This window comes from Pleurodeles waltl, chromosome 10, assembly GCF_031143425.1.
Source record: "Pleurodeles waltl isolate 20211129_DDA chromosome 10, aPleWal1.hap1.20221129, whole genome shotgun sequence".
Taxonomy (NCBI): Eukaryota; Metazoa; Chordata; class Amphibia; order Caudata; family Salamandridae; genus Pleurodeles; species Pleurodeles waltl.
The window spans coordinates 337,940,328-337,966,227 of NC_090449.1; the positions used below are offsets into that span (position 1 = coordinate 337,940,328).

Consider the following 25,900-nt stretch of genomic DNA (forward strand, 5'->3'; position numbering starts at 1 on the left):
CCTTCCAAACCACCCCCACGTCGTCGGACCATTATTCTTTAAATCAGGGGCCTTTAGTGAGCCCCCGGCTTATAGGGGTGTGTAGGCTTTTGGGACCCAGCCTCTGACACTATAGTGTGATTAATAAGCTTCTCAGACCCTACTGTTAACAAATCCCAAAGACAAGACCACAGTGAGATGCCCAAAGCGTATATATATAGCCTGGCCCAACCACTTATCGGGCGCAGACAGGCGCAAAACGGGTAATGAATTTTGGGCTCCTGCCCTTGGGAGAAGAAAAATGGTGCCGCCTCCTTCCGCCCTCCAAGAAACGTAATTCAATAAGCAGTTATATGATGAACTGAGGTAAATTCAACTGAGTACACAGAAAAACCTGCAAGTATCCGGTTTAGGTTGATAGTTTTCCACGTGCTTGATGGGGCCTGGGGCTCTATGGGAGGGCTGCCCACGCACCGAGCAGAGGAACTTAAAATCTCCTTCAGGCAGCCATGGACAAGTTTGCTGTCTGGTCAACGTCTTTGGGTAGATGTCAGGGGGGTGGCCCTGCCCTGCCTCTTCCTGGCAATGACGGGCAAGGACGGGCAAGGACGGGCCCGCCCTTGACCCGGGCTTCAACTGGGCGCCGCCCGCGCGCGTCCCGCGACGGCGGGTGCGCAAAGTTATTTTAAAGGGCTCCTGCCCCGTGACACACCTCCCAACAGCAGACAGCGCGTCCCGCGACGGCGGGAGCGCGAAGTTATTTTAAAGGGCTCCTGCCCCGTGACACACCTCCCAACAGCAGACAGCGCAAAAGTGGCGCAAAATGTAAAAAATATAGGGCCCGATTTATACTTTTTTAGCGTTGCATTTGCATCATTTTTTTTACGCAAAAGCGGCGCAAACGTACAAAATTCAATTATATTTTTAGTTTGCACCACCTTTGGGTCCAAAAATGACGCAAATGTGTCGCAAAAAAAAGTATAAATATGGGCCCTTGTTTGGGGTAATGGTTTACGATCAAGCTAGCTTTGATAACATTGCAGTGCAAGCTTCTAGATTTCCTCTGCTTTCAAAGTCATTAAAGCGGAGATAAAACGAAAAGGTTTAGTTAGCTTTTCATTGTTTCTGGAACCGTTTCCAGGGGAGACAAAACATAATACTGTCAGAGAGCAAAACAAGGGAAAGTAAAGTTAAACAGTTAAATAGACATCTTTTTTTTTTTACTCGAACAGAACAGAATGAAAAAACAGGCGCGGCCCATCAGTAATGGTGAACATACATGCCGATAGACCATCTTTGGGCGGGAGGCTCACGATTTCCGCCTGAAATTGCCTCGCCCTCAATAAACGTCCAAGGGGGAAATACATTCTCCCGATTACTTTTTTAAAAATCTCCCACTTATCACTTCTAAAATGCTGGACTGTATGATAGAGAACTAGGCAGACAAGTAGTGCGTCAAGTTAGGTGGGACTACAATTTTCGAAATATTGATAGCTAACCATGAAACCTCAAAATAAATATCACACGCAAGCAATTAGCGCGCACAAAAATCAATCTAATATTTTGCGTCCTCAAAGCATCGATAATCCACTATATTTGTGGTGCTGAGTCCCGAGCTCGCCATCCCAAGCCTGAGACACCCGCGGGCCCAGGTAAATACCTATCGTATTTGCCATAAATCTCTCAGAAAATAAATTGCTTCTGTCTCCCATGCCCTACGCGCTGTGACAGGATGATTAAAGACACGGTTAGGGGAATGACGCAGCGGCCCCTTGAAACATAACGTGCACAACGTCCCCTGGAGGGCTTCTAGTCAATAGGCTGTTATCACGGACACGATCATATCTCTCTTCCCTCAAATCCGAGAAGAGCCGCGTGAAAGGAGCAGCTGTATCGACCAGGAGTTAAATGCGCCGACCAAGAGTGCACTGTAACAGAGGACGAGAGGAAAGACACTTCCCTCGCGACAACCCGTACACCACACAGTCTTTTCTGGCGCGGTAGTCCTCTAAACAAGAAATTGTTACCTCAGAATGAAAGAGCACGCCGTCCCTGTTGGGGTTCACATTCACATTAATTTGCGCGTGCCTGATCACTGCAGATGCTTAGTTTTATTACATGTATTATACGAAAATCGTTCACAAATGCTGTTTTCGTACGCGGCAGTGTCAAATATTGTTTAATATATTACTACATGCCATATTGGATTTGCCAATGCTAAGGAAGAAGGTAGCAAAAGGGGTAGTTTTCTGTATAGAAAGCTTATAAGCGATAAGTTACAATACTCGGCGGTCGAAGTGCATTAAAAAATGTATGGGAACTGTGATGCTGCATGCAAGAGGGCGGTCAGTGGGCGTGGGGTGCGAGTCAACGGTGTGGCTAAAAAACACAAAATATTCTGAAATTCTTTTTTTTCCTTTCCCCGTCACGTATCTACATGAACAAAAACATGCAATTTAACTGAAAAAGAAATAAAAAAGTTGTTACGCAGTGGGAGATGCACTATAGCACATTATGAAACCTCTCTTAGTTAAACTACTGCATAGGTCTGTGTGTATGTAGCGAGAAAGCCACATAATTAAATCCTGGTCCGTGCAGTTGAGAATAGTGACTTGTGTATTTTTAGTGCTACTAGGTCACAGTCTGTGATAGAAAGCATTGTGAATATATAAGTCATTATTTTAAGCTTGCATTTCACACAGTATAACTATAAAATAGACTGCTACAAAATGTGCAGAAAGGTTTAAGATAACATGGTGCTTCCAAAATATAGAGTTTAGTAATATCCAGTCTGTACGTAATGCATTTTTTTTCACATTACTGTCCCTTCAATATCTCCAGGGGTAGTAAGCACTATATAAATACAATTACAATTAAAAGCATACACTTCACAGCTCAATTGTTAACTCTTTGCACTACCAATCAAAAAGAATACATCTTTATCATCACAAAGCTTTGATCAATTAAAGCCAGTACCAGCTTCAAGCATCCTTAACCTTTGCAGATTACCCTTTTCATTTGCAGATTAACATACCACAAATTTGCAATTCTTTCAGGCACCCTGGAAGGAAGGCTTGTTTAGCTGTCTGCCTGGCTTTGGTTTCACAGCCCAGGAGACACACTGAATGACACTTCAGCTGAAGCATTTAAACAATTGGAATAAACCGCCCTATGATGGGTGTCTTTTACAAAAAGTAGGGAAATGTTTTTTCATAAATCAAAAAGTATGGGCAGGTTGTGCCCCTACCCCCCGATCCCACTCACTTTGACCTCTAACAATACGTCATGTCTACATGCATATCTGTGCTGTCAAGCCAGACCTAGGAAGCATTCTCATTGCCAGTAAGTCTGATGTTGCTAATGTTTGTTTTGTTTCTTTGTTGCGTTTCACTTTCATTGTGGTGTCAGCACCAGCAACCTTGTTGATATCTGTAGGAGGCTGGCCTGGCTTGTAGTGGGTACCAGAGGTACTTACACCTTGTGCCAGGTCCAGTTATCCCTTATTAGTGTATAAGAGGTGTTTCTAGCAGCTTATACTGATAGAAAGTAGCTATTGCAAAGAAGCTTAGGCTGAATTAGGAGACATGTAAAGCTCCTACTATACCACTGGTGTCATATGCACAATATCATTAGAAAACACAATACACAGAGTTATTAAAAATAAAGGTACTTTATTTTTATGACAATATGCCAAAAGTATCTCAGTGAGTACCCTCAGTATGAGGATAAGTTATATACACAAGATATATGTACACAAACCAAAATTAGGTAAGTAATAGCAAGAAAAGTAATGCAAACAGTGTAGAATTACAATAGATTGCAATAGGAGCACATAGGTATAGGGGCAACACAAACCATATACTCCAAAAGTGGAATGCGAACCACAAATGGACCCCAAACCTATGTGAGCTTGTAGAGGGTCGCTGGGACTGTAAGAAAACAGTGAGGGTTAGAAAAATAGCCCATCCCAAGACCCTGAAAGGTAGGTGTAAAGTGTACCTACTACCCCCAGAGAGCACCGAAGTCGTGATAGGGGGATTCTGCAGGAAGAACAAACACCAGCAATGCAACAACAGTGGATTTCCGGACCAGAGTACCTGAGAAAAGGGGACCAAGTCCAATAGTCTTGACAGTGTCGAGAGTGGGCAGGAGCCCAGGAAATGCCAGCTGAGGGTGCAAGGAAGCTGCCACCTGTTGGAAGAAGCTTTGAGTTCTGCAAGAAAGAAGAGGACTAGGAACTTCTCCTTTGGAGGATGGATGTCCCACATCGCGATGAAGCTTGCAGAGGTGTTCCCACGCAGAAAGACCGCAAACAAGCCTTGCTAGCTGCAAGGGTCGTGGTAGAGGTTTTTGGGTGCTGCTGTGGCCCAGGAGGGACCAGGATGTCGCCACTTGGAGGAGGAGACAGAGGGGGTGCCCAGCAACTCAGGGAGTCCTCGCAGAAGCAGGCAGCACCCGCAAGAGTACCTGAAGAGGCATTTGGAAGGAAAGTGAACCGGAGTCCACGCAAAGTCACAAAAGGGAGTCCCACGACGCCGGAGGACAACTCAGAAGGTTGTGCACTGCAGGAAGGAGTGCCGGGGACCCACGCGTGGCTGTGCATGGAGGAAATCCTGGAAGAGTGCACAGGAGCCGGAGCAGCTGCAAATCACGTGGTACCCAGCAATGCAGTCTAGTGTGGGGAGGCAAGGACTTACCTCCACCAAACTTAGACTGAAGAGTCACTGGACTGTGGGAGTCACTTGGACAGAGTTGCTGAGTTCCAGGGACCACGCTCGTCAGGATGAGAGGGGACCCAGAGGACCAGTGATGCAGTCTTTTGGTGCCTGCGTTAGCAGGGGGAAGATTCCGTCGACCCACTGGAGATTTCTTCGGAGCTTCTAGTGCAGGGTGAAGGCAGGCTACCCCAGAGCATGCACCACCTGGAAACAGTTGAGAAAGCCGTCAGGATGAGGCGTTACAATGTTGCTAGTAGTCGTCTGGCTACTTTGTAGCGGTTTTGCAGGCGTCCTGAGCAGTCAGCGGTCGATCATTTGGTAGAAGGTGAAGAGGGAGATGCAGAGGAACTCTGGTGAGCTCTTGCATTCGTTATCTGAAGAATTCCCCGAAGCAGAGACCCTAAATAGCCAGGAAAGGAGGTTTGGCTACCAAGGAAGGAGGATTGGCTACCAAGAGAGGTAAGAGCCTATCAGGAGTAGCCTCTGACGTCACCTGCTGGCAATGGCCACTCAGAGCAGTCCAGTGTGCCCCCAACACCTCTGTTTCCAAGATGGCAGAGGTCTGGGACACACTGGAGGAGCTCTGGGCACCTCCCCTGGGAGGTGCAGGTCAGGGGAGTGGTCACTCCCATTGCCTTTGTCCAGTTTCGCGCCAGAGCAGGGCTGGGGGATCCCTAAACCGGTGTAGACTGGCTTTTGCAGAGATGGGCACCATCTTTGCCCATCAAAGCATTTCCAGAGGCTGGGGGAGGCTACTCCTCCCCAGCCCTTCACACCTATTTCCAAAGGGAGAGGGTGTAACACCCTCTCTCAAAGGAAATCCTTTGTTCTGCCTTCCTGGGCCAGGGCTGCCTGGACCCCAGGAGGGCAGAAACCTGTCTGAGGGGTTGGCAGCAGCAGCAGCTGCAGTGGAGACCCCGGAAAGGCAGTTTGGCAGTACCCGGGTACTGTGCTAGAGACCCGGGGGATCCAATTCCATGATCTTAGACATGTTACATGGCCATGTTCGGAGTTACCATTGTGACGCTATACACAGGTAGTGACCTATGTATAGTACACGCGTGTAATCGTGTCCCCGCACTCACAAAGTCCGGGGAATTTGCCCTGAACGATGTGGGGGCACCTTGGCTAGTGCCAGGGAGCCCACATACTAAGTAACTTTGCACCCAACCTTCACCAGGTGAAGGTTAGACATATAGGTGACTTATAAGTTACTTAAGTGCAGTGGTAAGTGGCTGTGAAAAAACGTGGACGTTATTTCACTCAGGCTGCACTGGCAGGCCTGTGTAAGAATTGTCAGAGCTCCCTATGGGTGGCAAAAGAAATGCTGCAGCCCATAGAGATCTCCTGGAACCCCAATACCCTGGGTACCATAGTACCATATACTAGGGAATTATATGGGTGTACCAGTATGCCACTGTGAATTGGTAAATTTTGTCACTAGCCTGTTAGTGACAAATATGGAAAGCAGAGAGAGCATAACCACTGAGGTTCTGGTTAGCAGAGCCTCAGTGAGACAGTTAGGTATCACACAAGGAACACATACAGGGCACATACGTACGAGCACTGGGGCCCTGCCTGGCAGGGTCCCAGTGACACACAGACTAAAACAACATATACACAGTGAAATATGGGGGTAACATGCCAGGCAAGATGGTACTTTCCTACAATATCAAACAAAAAAATGCCTAAAAGCAAAAATATTTTTAGTCTCAAAAAGCAATTATATGCATAGATGTTTCTAGCATTAAGGAAATTACATTGTATGCACATGTGCTTCTTGTGAAAGAGCAGAATGCCATCATTCACAGTCTAATTAGCCAACAACTGAAGTAGGCGGATATTTTACCCCATGCTGTATGCTATAGCGGAGGAAATGAAATGTAAATGATACAATAAAAGTTTGATGGAATAAGGCAGGCTGAAAGCCCTCATAGCAAGTATATTGTATTTTAAACTTTAGTAAAAATCAAAAGGTTTTGCCTAATGCCAGAACTAAAAAAGTCAGTCTGTACTTTTATTATAACATTTACCTCCAAGATAAGGTGGATGCGCCTGGGGCAATATTAAGAATGCATAATTCTCGAAACAGATTCATTAACCACAATGTCAAATCTATCAGAGATGGCAAACAACCCTACGGCTCGGTGGAAAATCAAATCATAAAAATTATTTTATATTTTGTTTAGGTCCCCTAATATTTTCACTAGCTATTGTGTTTTTGGGCCTGAAGCAGCATCATTTAGTGCCTGCCCCTATCATAGGTAACGTATATTCTCAATATGTGTATCAAGTGTTTGCATTTTATTGTCTGTAGTAACTGGCTGTATATCCCTTCTAATGAGAGCAACACATATATTTAGCTGAATCATAATAAATGTAATTATCATGAAGGAAATGTATGCTTTCTTTAAAAATGCATTTAATATAATCACTTATGCTGTGTTCATTTAGAACTCGTTTAAATCTAATGTTGGCCTAACTTGTAAGCAGACTTTAGTGCACATGTTATGTTTTATAAAGCGTTTTTCAAGTGTCTAGTTTTTTTCCTTTCTTTTAAGGTGTCTTATCTGTGTCCTCGTAGCTTAGACTAGGTCCATTGTTTTACAATAGTAGACCCCACTCATCCTCTGAATAACACTTGGCCACGGATATGGAGACTGAGACAGTGGGAGACACCTTCCTGTACCAGGCAGACTCGACTGATGTTACATCCAAGATCGTCCAAATGATTGTTTCTTTGATGGAAGCTGGTAAACTAGGGGGCCTATCTACTTCCGGAGAACACTTTCTTCTGAATAGTTTGCTTTGTAGATGATAAGGAGAAGAGTTACGGTAACTTTTTCATGCTCTAATTTTGTGCTTTTTAGGATAACAGATCAGATCCTATTCTGACTTTGCAGAGAGATCTCTTCTCATCTGTGCTGTTTCCCTGATCAGAGAGTTAAGCTTCATGCTTGAACACTCAGACTCTTTCCATTGAACCTTAAATCTGTCTCATCAGATGCTGACACCCTTCTCTTAGAATTTCCCCTTACTACTTTCAGTACTCTATTTAGAATAGGGAAGTTCGTTTTTTAATCTCTTTGGGTTATATTTTGTTCGCTGTATGTTATTATATTTTGCATATTCTTTATGATTATTTATGCATTTTGACTTCAAGAACAATTAGATATGTTCTTACCATATTCTGCTATCAACTATGCTGATTGATCTGACTTGTAACCTGAACAGAATTTGTTAATAAAACCTTTAAGATTTGGACACCATTCTGTCTGACATTTTTGTGGAGTCTTATTGGTTTTACTGCAACTGCAATGTATTTCTGATGTTAGCTCCTTAATTACATTTCATGTCAACAATCAGTGGTCCATATGACAAGTGGGGGGTTTTATTAGATGATTTCAGCAAGAGACTGAGATTCAAAAAAATTCACTTTATCAGGCCACTGCAAGCATAAGACAAAGGCAATGCTTACGCAGAAGAGCAAAACACATAAATAAATAGCTTTATCCTGTAAAATGTTCTCTGCACATGATTCTTTATCCAATCATCTGTCAGGCTGACCCCATACCATGAACATTGCTGCTTCCAAGATAGTTTTGTGTTACCAAAGCACAAATAACAATTCCAGTGTAGAAACATCAACAGCGAAGGTGACTTTGCAAATTACCTATATATAAAAACACCTTTCTCTTCTCATAAAGTACATAGATTTTGAAACCACGAAAATGCAGATTGTCTAAATTGAGGGGGCATTTATTGAAAAAGATACATTTGACAGGGATTATTAAGAAGATCTGTGACAGGTCTGAGAGATATTAAGGGTCTTAGGTCATCTTATTTTGATAGTAAGGGACCAAGTAGGTAAAAACACAGTCCATTCACTTGCTTTCCTTTTAGCCCATATTTATTTTCCCAAACTGTTTGGTGAATGCATTACCTGTAAGTCTTGCAGTCCGTTATAAAGAACCTGTCCAGAGTGCACAACGTTGCTCAGGAGGTTCTCTCGCTTGATGACATTCAGGACTTCAGCAAGCATGAGGTTCTTGGAGGGATCGCCGAGCCAAGTGTTAAAAATTCTGTATGGCTTGAAAACAAGAAGAAAAACAATCTCAGCGACAGTAAGACAGCACTTCAATTTGTCATCAAATTGCACATAATGATGTCTATGGCTACCAGATAATTCCATTTCATCTGGGAGACCATGTTCTGGTCTAGCTATTCCTTCTACAAACAACTGTAGTGTATAACTTTACTGCAAGAGTTTCAATAGAGATAGACAAGAGTCCCAAAAAAACATTGAAACACAAAAATAACCCCTCTGATGACATAGAATGATCTGATAACTTGAGCGTTAGTTGAGGTATGACAATGGAGTTAGCTTTTCACTTATTTTTATCTTACGTTAATGTGTATCCTTACAATTTAGTGAATACTTAACCTCCACAGTACTGCTAGGCAAGCGCATTATGGTATTAGAGAAGGCATGTACAGCAACAGCTATTCTGAAAGTCCTTGACAATGATCCTGTATGAAGATGAACTCAGACTACTAGTCCAATTAGATTTATCAAAAGGATTTATCCATGAAACGCTATTGAACATCCAATATCATAGAATGGGCCTCAGTTGTATAAGTTCTCAACTGGCCCACAATCCTTTTCACCTAAACGAGCCAACTGGTTAAAACCAGCATCAGGAATAAACAAAATGCTCCAAGCAATCCACAAGGTTTTATATTATCAACAAGATTATTCAACTACTGGTACTAAATCCGAAGGACAATGGTATAAAAATGCACATCAAACTATTCACAAATACTTCTGAAGCATATTCCTATAAAAGACCTCATCTCACTCCCAACTTTGTCTAAAGAAACTACATAATTGGATGAATTTAAAATATCTTAATACTAAATCTACAGAAAACTGAATTTTCACTAATCTCACCTAAATCCCAAAACACAGTAAGCCAAGATCTCAACCATATGTTTTCTCACCTACCTAGGCAGCAACTGTTAAATCTCTACGCTTCATGAGTGACTGCAAAAAAACTCTTGATAACTACATTGGCAAAACTGAGCTATTAGCAAACTATTAGCTACGTGCCCTTAAGGAAAAAAAATAACACTTTTCTTACCCAACCAGTTACAAACCACTATGCATGCTCTTATAATCTCCAGTAGTGATCACAGCAGGTTTCAACCAACCACTTGGCACAAAATAATTATGAATGAAAAGAAATGTGATCACTTCAATCCAATTCTATGTGATCTTCACTGGCTCCCCCTGGAGGCCAGAATAAAGTTCAACATTGTTGCCTAGCTCACAGATCCATTCACCAGAGAAGACCCAACTCCCTAATCAACATTTTGACGTATTTCACTGGCTTCAGAAGCAAAATCAACCCCCTACTGAAGACACCCATGTTCAAAACAAACCAGGCACAGAACAGACCCTTACCTGGGGCTGGCAAGACACTCATGGGATTTCTAACCAATCCACCTGGGTCAACAACTGGGTTGAGTATTTCCACTTGCCAGCCTCCGGAAAAGGTTTAAAAACTTGAGTATCTGCAAGACATGTAAACTAAGCAATGCCAAGAACTGTGCCATCGCCCCCCTGAATTTGACCATTCCCTGCACTGAACTCATCAGACCTCCCTCCATTTTCTTTACCTTTAATAAACTTTACCCTTACCGCCCTGCTGTTTTCCCTCCCTAACAAATCGTGTTGTTACTGATTACAAACTCACATTCCTCGTATGGTTGTTAAAATTGTAAAACATACTAAAGTTGCCAGTTTCAATGGCACTCTATAAAAATGACATTAAAATATCTACTGATGGAGTTCAGTGACTTTGGGTGAGTATCCTTGGTCATCAGCTGTGACCTGCCAAAGTGCTTGGGCAGAAGATACATTTACAGCTTCCTTTTACAATTGCCGATGTGCATGCAAAATAGATAGCCCTTGTTTGTAACCAAGATCTGATCTTCCTATGCGTACTAGAACTGATTATCTACGTAAATGACATAAAGAACCTGTTTGGAAAATGGAGTAAGAAAACATTTATAATAACTCACACACACACTCACCCTGTTCAATACTTAGAAGAGAAGGAAGTAAAATGAGGGACTTGACTTGACTGTGAACTACATACTGGTGCTTACAAATAGCCCAAACTACACCAGGTCCAGTCATTTAGGCACCTCACTAATGCACTTGCCTGCCCATTGACAATGGCATTTCTCCTCTATCAATGCCTGTTAATCCACAATAACAGCCAACAATCTTACACATCTTTCTCAAATCTAATCCAAATTCACTAATGCAACTCCTTCCAAGACTTGTATAAATGTGGGCTACTGGTGATCCAAGTAGAGCAAATCAAAATAGGCAAATGGATATATTGAGTTATGCATATTAAAACACGTCTCAAATTAAACGAAGGAATTATTAAATAGTTACTATAACATGACTATTCTACAATGCCTAAAAAACCACCAATGCCTTTCCTGGCAGCACGTCTATGAACATACCAAGTTTGCGTACATGGACTCCTTCTAAGATGACACAAGATATTGTAACTTGGCCAAGACGTCTTCTTCTGCCAAGAGAAATATTCAACAAAATACATTTATATCACTAAAAAAAACAAAAATGGCAAGCATAGAGCCTGCATGTGCACAGCTAGACCCTTCAAATCCAAAAAGAGATGGTCATGGGCCTGATTTTGACTTTGGTGGATGGATTAAGGACTGTTGCCATGGCAGAATACTTTATGTTAGACCTGACAGCCTTAGAGTGGTCACCCCTAACTTTTTGCCTGCCTCCCTCCACTTTTTGGACACTGTTTTGCTGGCTTTTAGACTCTGCACACTTTACCACTGCTAACCAGTGCTAAAGTGCATATGCCCTCTCCCTTTAAACATGGTAACCTTGGATCATACCCAATTGGACTATTTAATTTACTTATAAGTCCCTAGTAATGTGCACTATATGTGCCTAGGGCCTGTAGATTAAATGCTACTAGTGGGCCTGCAGCACTGGTTGTGCCACCTACTTAAGTAGCACCTTTCCTTGTCTCAGGCCTGCCATTGCAAGGACTGGGTGTGCAGTTTCACTGTCACCTCGACTTGCCATTTAAAAGTACTTGCCAAGCCTAAACCTCCCCTTTCTCTCCATATAAGTCACCTCTAATGGGTGCCCTAGGTAACCCCTAGGGCAGGGTGCTGTGTGGGTGAAAGGCAGGACATGTACCTGTGTAGTTTGCATGTCCTGGTAGTGTAAAACTCCTAAATTCGCTTTTACACTACTGTGAGGCCTGCTCCCTTCATAGGCTAACATTGGGGCTGCCCTCATACATTATTGAAGTGGTAGCTGCTGATCTGAAAGGAGTAGGAAGGTCATATGTAGTATGGCCAGAATGGTAATACAAAATCCTGCTGACTGGTGAAGTTGGATTTAATATTACTATTCTAGAAATGCCACTTTTAGAAAGTGAGCATTTATTTGCACTTAAATCTTTCTGTGCCTTACAATCCACATCTGGCTGGGTTTAGTTGACAGCTCCTTGTGCATTTACTCAGACACACCCCAAACACAGGGTACTCAGCCTCACTTGCATATATCTGCATTTTGAATAGGTCTTCCTGGGCTAGGAGGGTGGAGGCCCTGCTCTCACACAAAGGACTGCCACACCCCCTACTGGGACCCTGGCAGGCAGGATTGAACTGAAAGGGGACCTGGTGCACTTCTAGGCCACTCTTTGAAGTCTCCCCCACTTCAAAGGCACATTTGGGTATAAAACAGGGCTTCTGCCCTACCACCTCAGACAATTCCTGGAGAAGAAAACTTGTAACCAGAACCTGCATCCTGCCAAGAAGAACTGCCTGGCTGCCCAAAGGACTCACCTGACTGCTTTCTACAAAGGACTGCTGCCTTGCTGTTGCCCTGCTGCCTTGCTGAACTCTTGCCTTGCTGCAGAAGTGCTCTCCAAGGGCTTGGATAGAGCTTGCCTCCTGTTCCCTGAAGTCTCCGGACCAAAAAGACTTCTTTCTTTCAACTGGACTCCTTGTGCGGTGAAAAATTTGATGCACAGCTTGTTCCACTGTGAAAAATTCATCGCACGCCGACCCGGGACACCGCCGCTCGACTTCGCAAGGAAAAGATCGACGCGGCGCCTGCGGTGCAACCGGAACTTCGACGCGTGGCCCGTCTGGACAACACCGCCCAAATTCCAGAGGGGAAATCGACGCAGCGCCTGCCATGAGGAAGAACATTTCACGCACAACCCACCGGATCGACGCGCAGCCGGACAACAAGCCCAGGATTCCACGCACAGACCCCGGGGCATCTGAAAACCCCGCGACCCACAGAGGAGACCTGTCCGCGTGCCAGAAATCAACACAACGTCTTCCCCGCGTGAAAAATAATGATGCAAGTCCGTGTGTGAAGGGGCAAAACCGATGCACACACCATTTTTCCACACATCTCCTCCTCTGCAGCCCTTTGCGGAGATTTTTCACTCCAAACCAGGTACTTTGTGCTTGAAAGTGACTTTGTTTGCTTTTTAAAGACTTAAGACAATTTCACTCTCCAGTGATATCTCTACAAATTCGTATTGCATCTTTTATCGTTTTGACCAGCAAATACTCAGATAAATATTATATATTTTTCTAAACACTGTGTGGTGTATTTTTGTGGTGCTATATTGTGTTATTTTATGATTTGTTGCACAAATACTTTACACATTGCCTTCTAAGTTAAGCCTGACTGCTCAGTGCCAAGCTACCAGAGGGTGGGCACAGGATAATTTGGATTGTGTGTGATTTACCCTGACTAGAGTGAGGGTCCTCGCTTGGACAGGGGGTAACCTGATTGCCAACCAAAGACCTCATTTCTAACACTTTACTACTGCCATAGAGAGGCTACTCTGCCCACCGAATTTAGAGATGTCTGCTGGCCCAGTTGACATCTCTTCCATTTACAGGGAAGGCTGTGGCTCCTGTAAATGCATGGAACATTTGACGGAGGGCTCTGTCAACTTAAGTTGTAAATCAAACTTCTTTTGACAAAGTTGGATTATCTTGTTGAAAATAAAAAAAAGTAATGACTCCATCACCAGGGAAGATTTTTTCCATGCTGTGTCAGTCATTTTGCAGTTTTCAATGCCTGTTACCACTAGGTTTTACCTGGCGGTGACAGACAAAGAAAACTAGTCATTTGTGCACCCACTCTAAATAGCGGGAGCAAACACATGGCCAGACCTCCGGTGGCCCTTACTCTGTCAGGCCTTGGGAGGTTTATGTAGGCAGCAGAGACAAAATAATTCCTGCCATCCACATACTTAAGTTCAGCTCGACTCAAAATGAAGTGGGAAAAACTTAGCTTTGGCGGAGAGTATATGCTGTCGCCGATGTGGCGGAGTATCCTCTTCGCCCAAGTCACAATCAGGCCCTAAGTTATCTATAAAACAATACAACAACTTATAAGCAAAAGAGTCCTGGCCTGGAAGAATTGGGATCTGAAGATGTAACGCCCAGAATATAGACACAGGGAGAAATATTCATAAGGCATTTTTAGATGGAAAATAGTGCTCCTGTAGTATTCTTTTACTTACCCTTATATGACTTGTGAATCAACAGGAATGTCAATAAAATGGGAATAATCAGGGAATATTAGTTTATGGTAGTACAAATAGAAAGGACCGTGGCCTCTTTGCACCTTTAGTGATTGGATGTTTCAGAACTTATTCACAAAGGCTTTTAAGAGTATATAAAAGAGAACTCCTGTCATTTTACTGCCCATACTCATAAATGCCTATATGAATCACCCCTTTGGTTGCCTTAACTTGCTTCTCATGTACTCTTCGCCTCACTCCCTAACCCTTCATCTCTTACTTACATAAACATATGCAGGGTATTGCCATGTCACAGAGAAATGAGGAACATTATCACTCAGTGTTGTTTGCCTCTTCAGACTTTCTTTCTATTTACAGAAGAAATCAACATTTCAGGAGGAGTTAAAACAAGGAATCGAAGGAAGATTGGGTTAAACTCCATCTTTTTGTGGAGAAAAAGGGAGGCCCAAGTGAGGTAGAGGTGAAGACTGAAGAGGACGGGGACCCAGGAATCGTCAGGAGCAAACAACATGTGTCTGGCTGCACTGAGGATGTGGAAAATGGTGCAGAAACGGGGAAAAATCAAACCAGAGTACTCCAGAGGAAATTTGAAGCAGAGGTGAGCCACACAATGTCTCTCTGAATCGCCATCGAAAATGGCGACCACGGGCTGAGGAGAGCTTCGTTGGAGAAAAACTAACAGGGTGCGAGGAAAGGAGCGCTAGCGATGGTGCAGCTACAAGCCGACTGGAAAAAGGGAAAAGGAAATTCAATAGCGCGATAGAAAGCAAGAGCATTAACAGATATATATAACATGCACAATAATATTGGTATAAAAGAAGGTGTTAAGGCACAAAACGTATACTTATCTTGACTGTGAGCAGCAAGAAAAGAGGGCTGTTCACAGTCAAGATAAGTACTAAAGGGACAGCTGTCTTATGATTGGTGTATTTTCATGGACTACGTTTCTCATCCCACTGGCTATAGTCATTTGCCTCTTGGGATTTGTAGTTTTCTTTCTGTCTTGACTGCTGCTATTAAATTTCCGGCAGGAAAAGAAAGCATAATACTCGCCTCCGTGTTGTTAATAAAATTAAGACTTTCCTTCATAACTTACGAGGAAAATCTACATTACAGCATGCTGAATACTGATTGGCAGCGAGGACGACTGAGAGAAAACCCAGCTGAAGGAAATGCCAAGGAAGATATCGCTGAAGGACCTCTGTATGGTAGCAGCGGGTGTTCCACATCATATCCCATATGCCATTAAACAAGTATGCTTAGTCTGGGACAGAGTTGTCAAGATCATCATGAAACACCTTTTGGTTTCCAGCCTGCTAATTGATTGTAGCAACAGACCCTTCAAACAGATGGCAAGAGATGTCTCTGTACACAAGTACAGAGTGGCGAGATGTGAGTTATTGGAAGGTTTATACTCTCAGGTAGATTCATTACAAATACAGAGGCAGAAGAGCAATTCGACATAGGCAGAAGGTGATTCCTAGAGTAGGCACGAACAGCGCAAACAGCTAGGGAAGAGCAGCACAACATTTTAGAGGCACAGACACATAAGCAACATATGGTAAAGCTGCTTGGAATAGACGGTGCAGGCCATATACAGAGCGCTCAGGCGGGACAAGGGAGGCAGCACTACAGGGGCACATGATAGATGGGTGATAAGGATGGACTAGTCAATAACGGAAATAGAACTGGCTAAGGTGTGTCAGAGCATAAAAAAGTATCTAGGAATGCATGTTTAAACTAGTGCAATGTAACTACGTCCATATGACCTATCTAAAACTGATCAAGCTAAGCAAGATCTATTCACATCAAGTACTTAACTGTCCATGATGCCAAGAACACACAGCAGACTTCCCACAATTGGCACACCAGCATAATGACTACTGGACACAAGATACACAAACATTACAATAGGCCACTCGGGGTTACTGTAAATTAAAGATAAAAACAGTTTACTAGGGTTATTATAGGCAAGGGGCAGACCTAGTGCCAAAGTAAAAAAAAAAAAAAGGTTTGCATCACTAGGGGCAGAGCTGGCTAAAAAGATGCATTGCCATTTACTGGCTGAGCTCTAGATCATCCAAAACATATTAGCTGATGCAGCGATCTGATTCCAATGTATTGTGTTGCATCGCTGACATACATTGTAGATGGTGCGTGGGCATGAGTAGAGTTGAAATATAATCTGGGTGAACATTTTGACCTCTCTCAAGAACATGATGTGAACTAAAACTAAAACTAAGGGACCACTTGCATGAATAATGCAAAAATGTAAAATATGTGAATTGAATATAATGGAATGTGAAAGGTATGATACACATACAATGCTGCCCTGTCGATGATTACATCTTATTGGAATCGATGTATACTCTTTTTCATGTAAAAGCCAATAAAAAGATATGATAAGACCTTTCCTACTAATATGTAGAAAGGATTATAATTCACAATTATGTGCAGAGATACTGACAATTTTTTGCTGCACAGTAATTAATATTCTTCCATTACTGAGTCTGATTCAGCTCCAAAAAACTCATTTTCACAAAGCGTTTGAATGGCTCACACGGTTGTCTTAATAGAGTAGCCTTTTATATGTTCCTATTGAAATATTTTGCCTTAGTAAAGAACTCAAGAAATCATTTTTCTCATATTTCTCTGTATTTCCCAATTAATCGCTCATTATTTGGAGAAGTTGGTCTTCTTGCACTTTTCAGCTGCACAAATAGATGTACAGATGGCTGTTATTTATTCCATCATTATAAACTCACTCTGAGACAATGTTACGTTTTTCCCTGTGTCAGGTAATGCACAGTAGTGCACGTACAATAACAATCTCTGGCACTGCTGGGTGAGCAAACTATGCAGCTTCAAGGAGCGCTTTGTTTGTAAAAAAAAAAACACAAAAAAGAAAATAAGTTACTTACCTGTAACTGTGGTTCTCCAGTATTGGTATCTTTCATAGATTCACATGCTTGAATCATTCCCCGTCGTCGAAGTGGGAGTCCCACGGTACATAGAAAGCAATAAATAGATTTAAAAAAAACTTTTTTTTTTGTAGTCAATAGGAAAAACCAGATTCACTTTTACAACTATCAGCCTCATTAGAAAAGGCCTAAACTTCAGCCAATCAGGCGAGACCACCCCTTTAGAATCCTCAGCACAGAGGCTCAGTCTCTCAGATTTTTTCTGCACTAGTGATTACAAGAAAGAAAATAAAAGAGGTGAGCCCCCATGGGGAGGAGGGTGGGTCGCATGTGAATCTATGAAAGATACCAATACTGGAGAACCACAGTTACAGGTAAGTAACTTATTTTTCTTCTCCAGTATTGGGGTATCTTTCATAGATTCACATGCTTGAATCAGAGTAGTCAGCAGTAAGAAAGATGGTTGAGTTCTGAAACACCAGAAGCATGCCTGCTCACAATCCATCCTATATGGACTCATATAGGTAGTTAAATATGCTCATTAACATTCTAAAAGATTGTATACATGAATATATATATATATATACATAGATATATCTACATGAAAATATCAGTCTTGTAATACATAGAGGATGGAGGGTAAAGAGATTATTGGCTCACCTTATGCAAAATAAATTAAGTAACACTGCTTGTCCTACCACGGCATCCATCTTGTCAGTAGCTTCCAGGCTGCCGAAGTGGATACCGCTCTAGTGGAGTGCGCTCTGACATTGGACGATAACGGCTTCCCTGCTAACTAGTGGCAGAGTTGTATGGTAGAAGAGATCCAGCGTGCTATGGTCTGCTTGGTAACGGCCCTGCCTTTATTGATCCGCCCATAGCTAATAAATAGTTGTTTAGATTTACGAAAACTGCTAGTCCTTTGTATATAGAATTTTAAACATCGTTTAATGTCTAAAAAATGTAATACCCGCTCCGCTGGAGTTCGCGGATTTGGAAAAAATGTTCTCAAAACCACCGGCTCATTTAAATGAAAAGTCGATGGAACCTTGGGGATAAATTTTGGATTAGTTCTTAGAATGACCATCTCTGATTTGAATTGGAGAAAAGGTGGTGAGAATGTGAAAGCCTGGATATCACTAACCCTCTTCGCGGAAGTGAGGGCCAGAAGGAGGGCTGTTTTCAAAGAAATGTATTTCAGGTCTGCCTTATGAATGGGCTCAAACGGATGCTTCATTAATTGGGAGAGCACAATATTTAAATGCCATGGAGGTGGAGGACGGTGAATCGGCGGGAACATCCTGAACAAGCCTTTTAGAAATTGCTTTATTATCCTGGATGATCATAAAGATGGTGAGTGTGATGTTCGTCGGAAACGGGATATAGCAGCGAGGTGGACCCTGATAGACGAATGGGAAAGGCCTGATTTCTTTAAATGCAACAGATATGGAAGGATCTGTTCAGGAGAGGACTTCAGAGGGTGAACGTTAGAAGTTGAACACCATATGCAGAACCTCTTCCACTTGAACTTATACGTCCTGTTTGTAGATTGAGCTCTGGCACAGGCAAGTACCTCCCTGCAGTCTGAAGGGATATCTAGGCCGACAGATTCATAGAATTCAGGAGCCAGGCTGATAATCGAAGAGAAGTCGGGTTGGGATGACGGACCTGCCCCTGATTCGTTATTAACAAGTCTGGTATTGTTCTCAGCCGTATGTGAGGCTGCTCCGAGAGCAATAGAAGTTCTGTGAACCAAAACTGGCGTGGCCATTTGGGAGCAATCAATAGAAGCCGGCATGGTTCCCATTTCATTTTCTGCAGAAGTCTCGGGATGAGTGGAAGCAGGGGAGAAGAGTGTGCATAAATCCCTGACCATTTGATCAAAAACGCATTCCCCTTTGATCCTTTTTGCGGCCGCCAACTTGCGAAGTGTTGGCATTTTTTGTTGTCCCTGGTCGCAAACAGATCCAGACTGGGCTTGCCCCAACGACAAAAGAGGCAGTCGAGAACTGTCTGATTGAGTTCCCATTCGTGACAGCTGGTTCGAGTCCTGCTTAAGGCATCTACCCAAGTGTTGGAGATCCCCGGGAGATGTTCCGCTCTGATCGATATCTGATGCTGAATCACCCAATACCACAGTTTCTGAGCTTCTAGCGACAATGCCTGCGATCTTGTACCCTCTTGTTTGTTGAGGTAATGCATGACTGTGGTGTTGTCTGTTCTTATCAAGACTGAGGAACCCCTGATGTTGGTGAGGAAGGATTTGAGTGCCAAGGAAACTGCTCTTAACTCCAATACGTTTAAGTGAAGAAACAACTCCTGAGTAGACCATTTCCCTCTCACTGATAGATCTTGTAAATGTGCGCCCCATCCCTCGAAGGATGCATCTGTTGTTATAATGTGCACTGGCTTGTCTTTCAGGAATGAGAGACCTTCCGAGATGAGGGGGGTATCCTTCCACCATTTGAGAGCTTGTCTTGCTGATGGGGTTATTCGAACTACATCGTCGAAAGATCCTTCTATTTGTTTCCATTGATTGTCTAATTGCTGCTGAAGTGTCCTCATGTGCAGACAACAGTTTCCTATCAATGGAATGCAAGAAGAAAGCATCCCCAGAAGAGACTTGTAAGTCCGAACAGAAGCGGACCTTCTTCTGCTGAGACGTGTTGCTAGATCTTGAAGTCTCTTCTGTCTGTCCTGCGAAGCATAGGTTCTTGCTTGGACTGTGTCCAATAGGGCTCCTAAAAAGGTAATGTTCTGGGAAGGGTCTAGATGAGACTTGGGGTAATTGATTGTTAAGCCTAGTGTCCCGGATAGAGATAAACATGTCCTTGTGTCCCTGGCAGCTTTTGTAGTTGTTCGTGCTTTTATTAGCCAGTCGTCTAAGTACGGGAACACCTGAATCCCTAGTTGCCTGAGGTAGGCTGCAACTGGTGCCAAAACCTTGGTGAACACTCTTGGGGCCGAATTGAGGCCAAAGGACAACACTCTGAACTGGTAATGAGTGCCTGCAACCCTGAATCGTAAGAATTTCCGATGACTGGGGTGAATGGGAATGTGGAAATATGCGTCCTGGAGATCTAAAGACGTCATGAAATCCCCCCGGTTGAGTAGGCGTAGGACATCTTGAAGGGAGATCATGCGAAATGATTGCTTCTTGAGGAATTTGTTGAGAGAACGAAGATCTAAAATAGGTCTCCAGTCTCCTGTCTTTTTCCGTATAAGGAAGAAGCAGGAGTAAAAACCTGTTCCCCTCTGGTTCTTCGGTACGATCTCTATTGTTCCCTTCTCCATTAAGATAGCAATCTGCGCTAGAAGTTCGCGGAGATGGGCAGGCGGGGGACCTCTTGGTGGTACATGAGGGGGAGGCTGATTGAATTCTAGTGTATGTCCTCTGTTGATAATATCGAGCACCCATTTGTCTGAAGTAATCTGGGACCACTGGTGGAGGAACTTGGAAATTCTGCCCCCTATTAGAGTGTTGGTATAGGGGTTGGCTGCAGGCAACTGATGAAGGTCAGTGTTTCTTTGCTGCCTCTTTGGTTTTATAAGTCGACTTTCCTCTCGCAGGCTGTCTGAAATGTGTGGATGACGGCTGTCGATAGGTATACGGCTGTTGCTGGCCAATGGTGGAACGAAACTGTATCTGGTAAGAAGAGTATTGACGGTATTGATGTGCGCCGCCTCTCTAAGAATAGATTCCTCTCCCTCTCGCTCCCCGAAAGGGCTGTCTTCTGTATTGTAATGCTCCCAGAGATCTGGCTGTCTCGATGTCTGTCTTAATAGATTGCAAAGCATCATCTACATGCTTGCCGAACAAGAGCTCACCATCATAGGGCATGTCCAGTATCTTCAATTGTACCTCTGATCTAAACGATGTAGCTTTCAGCCACCCTTGACGCCTGAGTACGGCTGCTCCGGCTAACTGGCGGAAACCTGTAGACGAGACGTCTATGGCGCAGTCTATAATCTCAGCCGAGATCTTCTCACCCTCCTGTAATATCTTGCATGCTTCCGCTCTACTATCTTCCGGTAATAGCTCTATAAACTGCGACATATCGGACCACATCTGACGGTCGTACCTTCCCAGGATTGCTAGGGAATTTGACGCTCTGACTGTAGTGGCTGCCATCGTTGAGAACTTTTTGCCAATCGAATCCAACCGTCGTCCCTCTTTATCCGGGGGGGCAGTCAAAGATGAAGATTGATTTCTGGACCTTCTCTGAGCTGCCTGTGATATGACTGAATCTGGCTTAGAGTGACTAACCAAACATGCTGGAGAATTGTCCGGTGCTTTGTATTTCTTTTCAAGTCTTGGTAATACTGCTGGTATAGAAGATGGAGTCTGCATGACCTTAAGCCCCTCTTCCCAAATGAAGTCAACAAGGGGTATAGCTCTTACTGACTTCCTAGTATCCTCTTTGAAGTCATATAGGAAACAGTCTGACTGCTTTGATGTTATTGGCAGTTGAAATCTTTTCGCAGCTCTTTCCATCACACTGTGAAAACCACCAATTTCCTGCGGTGGAGAGTCTACTGGTGGTGGCGTAGAAGGAGATGGTGTTTGAATCTGATATTCATCCCATTCTGGAATGATTGAATCAGTGTCCTGAATTTCACCTTCTTCCTGCTCATCCTCCGACGAAGGTGGATTACGTTCCTGTCCAGATGAAGGACCTGGGATAGGTTCCGTAGAATCCGATGGCCGAACAGGAGTGGATATCGGTGTATGCGGAGGTTGTACCGGGGTAGAGGAGCCAGGTGGAGGAAATCTAGAATAATAGTCCTGCATCATTTGCTGTAGATTGGCTACCAAAGAAACAGGCATCTGAACCGTCTGCTCCTGCTGCTCTTGAGGTTGTAGGTGACTCTGCTGCTGCTGATCTAAATAGAGCTGGTCACTTTCCTTTTCATCCTCCTCCTGACATTTAATACGTAGTTCTGAGGGGCTACATGCCACCGGGAAAAAAACGTCATCTGAATATACATCATCTTCCTCCTCCTCGTCAGCAAAGAGATGCTGTGGAGGTACTGGTGTGACTTTACTAGGTGATGTATGAGACGGTAGTAGGAGAGAAGATTAACTTTTTATTGGCAGAATCCTCTGAGGTAGGTAAGGAGATGCTCCATAATGCTTAGGTATAGGATCAGGAAATTGAGCCGTCGACGGAGTCGTCGACGACGGTACATTCATTGATGGTGTTCTCGTCGACGGTGTAGGCGTCGACGGAGCCGTCGATAGCGGTGCCGTCATCGGCGGTGCGAGCGTCGATGGAGTTGCCGTCTACGGTGTCAGTGTCGATGAAGTTGCCGTTGACTGGGCTGCCGTCGACAGAGGTGTCGTCGACGGGTGTGTCGTCAACAGAGTAGTCGCCTCTAAAGGCAAATTCGATTGCCGTGCCGTCGCTGCTTCCGTCGGTGGGATCGTCGACGAAGAGCTCTGGAGCTTACCCGTCGATGAATGCGTCGACGATAGAGACTTCACCTTCTTACCTGTTGACGGTCTCTTTGTAATCTTTAAGGTGTGAGCAGGTGAGGGACCGTATTTTAAGCTCACCGACGTTATAGTTGTAGATGACAGCAGAGATGAAGTAACAATCATTGGTGACGACGGAGCCGTAAATGTGGCCGTAGCTGTTGTCGTCGATGAAGGAAGGCCTGCCATCGAGGATGCGCTCGTCGACGGTGCCGTCAACGGTGTGGACATCCTGACGTTGACGGTGGTAGGGAACTTGAAGATCTTTTGAGCTTCTTTGAGGTGGTAGCAGGCGTAGATGGCTCTGAACGAACCTTACCACCATGTTCCCTGGATGTTGATGCATGTTCCTCAGGACTGTCCTTAAACGCATGCAGCTTCTTAGCTGACTTACTGCTCTTGAGGGAGAAGCTCTCCACAGACTTTTTCCTCTTCTTTGAGGCTACTGATGTGTTGCTGTCCTCCTCTTCAGAGAAAGCTTCTCTGGCTTTTCGTTTCTGAAGCCAAAGTAGGAGCCTGGCTTCTCTGTCTCTGAGAGTCTTGTTAGGAAAGGTCCTGCAGATTTTACAGTCTTTGACCTTATGCTCTGGATGGAGACAGTATATGCAGTCTTTGTGAGGATCCTCACAATGAAGCCTTAACTTTCCCCAGGTACCACAAGGTCTAAACAAACCTTTTCTTGCTGTAGACATGATGGAAGAAGTATTACAGCAAAGCTAAGAATGAAAGCTGAACAATATCTCTTGAAGAGAAAGTAAACTGAGCAGAGCTCAGGGAGACTCCCTTACACACGACGTGCAGTAGAAAATCTGAGCGATTGAGTCTCTGTGCTGAGGATTCTAAAGGGGTGGTCTTGCCTGATTGGCTGAAGTTTAGGCCTTTTCTAATGAGGCTGATAGTTGTAAAAGTGAATGTGTTTTTTCCTATTGACTACAAAAAAAAGAACAAAAAAAAAAAGGTTTTTTTAAAATCTATTTATTGCTTTCTATGTACTGTGGGACTCCCACTTCGACGACGGGGAATGATTCAAGCATGTGAATCTATGAAAGATACCCCAATACTGGAGAAAAACACATTTCTAAAGTTTTTCTTAGGTGCTTGCCGTAGGCACTGTACTTTATACTTCTTTCTACCACCGCCCTACACTTCCTCTCTCTGTATTTCACTCTTGCTGGTTGTTTCTGATTACTGCTTTCTCCGTTTGTAACTGTTTTCCTATCTTTCTCTTCCTTCTTCACGTTCCCTTTCCTCCCTTAATCTCAACTGAAAGTGACAAAAAGGTCCTCGGCCTCAAAATGATTGCTGGTGCCCACAACCAGCACCATTGGCACAAATTAAGCACTGACATACGTACATAAAAATAAAACTATGGGTCAAAGTCGAATAGCTCTACTTCAGCCAAACTGTCTGATAAAGAAATTTGATACACCCCTAGGAATTAACCTAAGAATGGGTAAGAATCTGTCAGTATCATTGGAAGGGTAAATATTAAAGCGGCCTGATTTAAAGTTTGGCGGGGGAGTTAATCTGTCACAAGGGTGACGGATATCCCGTCTGCAGAAATCTAAATCCCATAGGACATAATGGGATGTATATTTCGGTGGACGGGTAATCCGTCACCATTGTGACAGAGCAACCCCTTCTCCAAACTCTAAATCAGGCCCTAAGGTTGCTAAGTCCCTTTAATCAATGTTGAGTGCATGTCCTGGAAAGTTACAAAATGGTTTTTAAGCGTCCATGCAGTGGTGTAGCAATTGTCTCATGGGTCATGGTGCCAGCCTGGAAAACTGCCTTCCTGACCACTTGCTGGGTAATAATATATTTAGACCTATAAATGGACAATAATGAATTACAACGGGGACTGATGGGTATGAATGACATCAAATATACAAGAGCGAAGATCTAGTTGTCTATGATGTCACACAGAACCCAGAGGTGAAAAACATCTCTGTAATTCAATTTTTACCCATCTATAATTTTATGTTATGCATCTGTCCCTGCTTTTAACTACTCCACAGGGGGTACCACACAGAGGAAGGCCTCGCATCTGCGCCCAAAATGTAACCTAAAAAAACAACAACAATAATAAAATCTGGGCTCCCACCTCCCATCACCACCACCCTCTGTGTCCTCTCCTTCAGAATCTGTGCTCCCTAGTTTCCAGCCGAAACAGAGAACAGACGGAACACCTTGGAAATTCTTTATGAGGTAGTAACAGTGGGTATCAGCTTTCATTCACAAATGTTGCCACGTAATACCAGTGAATTACTGGATTTGAATCCAATTATTCACCCTTGTGGCTCTCTACCAGAGCCTTACCTAACACAGCAATAATCAAAGTTTATTGGGGCCCTCAGAGCCTTGGTGCCACTGAGCCAGCTGCATATAAAATAGTTACACTCTTAGATCCATGCACCAGTATTATTAAGTCCTTAATTCAGACTCACACCCCTCCTTAGGAGTTCAGCTGGAAGTAGACTTTGCAGGTCAACACCACAAACATGGCAGATGCAAAAACTCAGCTGCATGCAGAAAACTACTGCTTTAGGGTCGCAGCACTCTGAGGAAACTCTAGATATACTACCATGACGAGCTCAATGTTTGTTACCAGCAATACGTACAGCTTCTAGAAATGTAAGAAGTAATCACCATTACCAAAGCAAAAAATCTACTGAGATGTTGGCAGAATAGCTGCCAAAAATATGCTAATATAGACATGAAATAGGAGAAAAACTACGCAGGAGCATCCTGTCATGCAGTGGTCCCCCTCCTCGTGCCGATGGGATGTGGAACGTGGATATTCACTGTGTATCTCCTCATTCCTCCCTCAAGTGATCCTCCTTGTCCCAGTCCTAACAGCTGAGGAGTATGACCCTCCCATTTCTATTAAAATATTGTCAAAAAACCCTCCTCTTGTTATATTACCAAGCTGGGGACCAAAAGGTGCAACCAGGGAGGGAGGGAGGAGGACTGGGATGAGGAGGATCCTTAATCGAGATAATGAACATAACCAGTAAGTAACAGGTTCATTAGCGGAGCGTTTCCAGAGCCAGAAGTTCCACCACCGACATCAGCCACTGCCCCAGTTTCTGGGATCGGTTTGCCCATTGGGTTAAATCTGTCAATGAACTCAACTCTTTTGCTTGAAAATCTTTCCAACTT

At 43.7% G+C, this 25,900-nt stretch overlaps 1 protein-coding gene across 3 annotated transcripts in view; it reads right to left on the bottom strand.

Annotated features, from left to right (window-relative positions):
* ABAT (4-aminobutyrate aminotransferase) overlaps nt 1-25,900 on the bottom strand; it is a 718,549-nt gene that overhangs the window by 48,615 nt on the left and 644,034 nt on the right. For all 3 annotated transcript variants that reach the window (XM_069210537.1, XM_069210534.1, XM_069210535.1), the window contains exon 14: nt 8,641-8,787. In XM_069210537.1, coding sequence (XP_069066638.1) covers nt 8,641-8,787 — 147 coding nt within the window. The remainder of the gene's footprint in view (nt 1-8,640; nt 8,788-25,900) is intronic.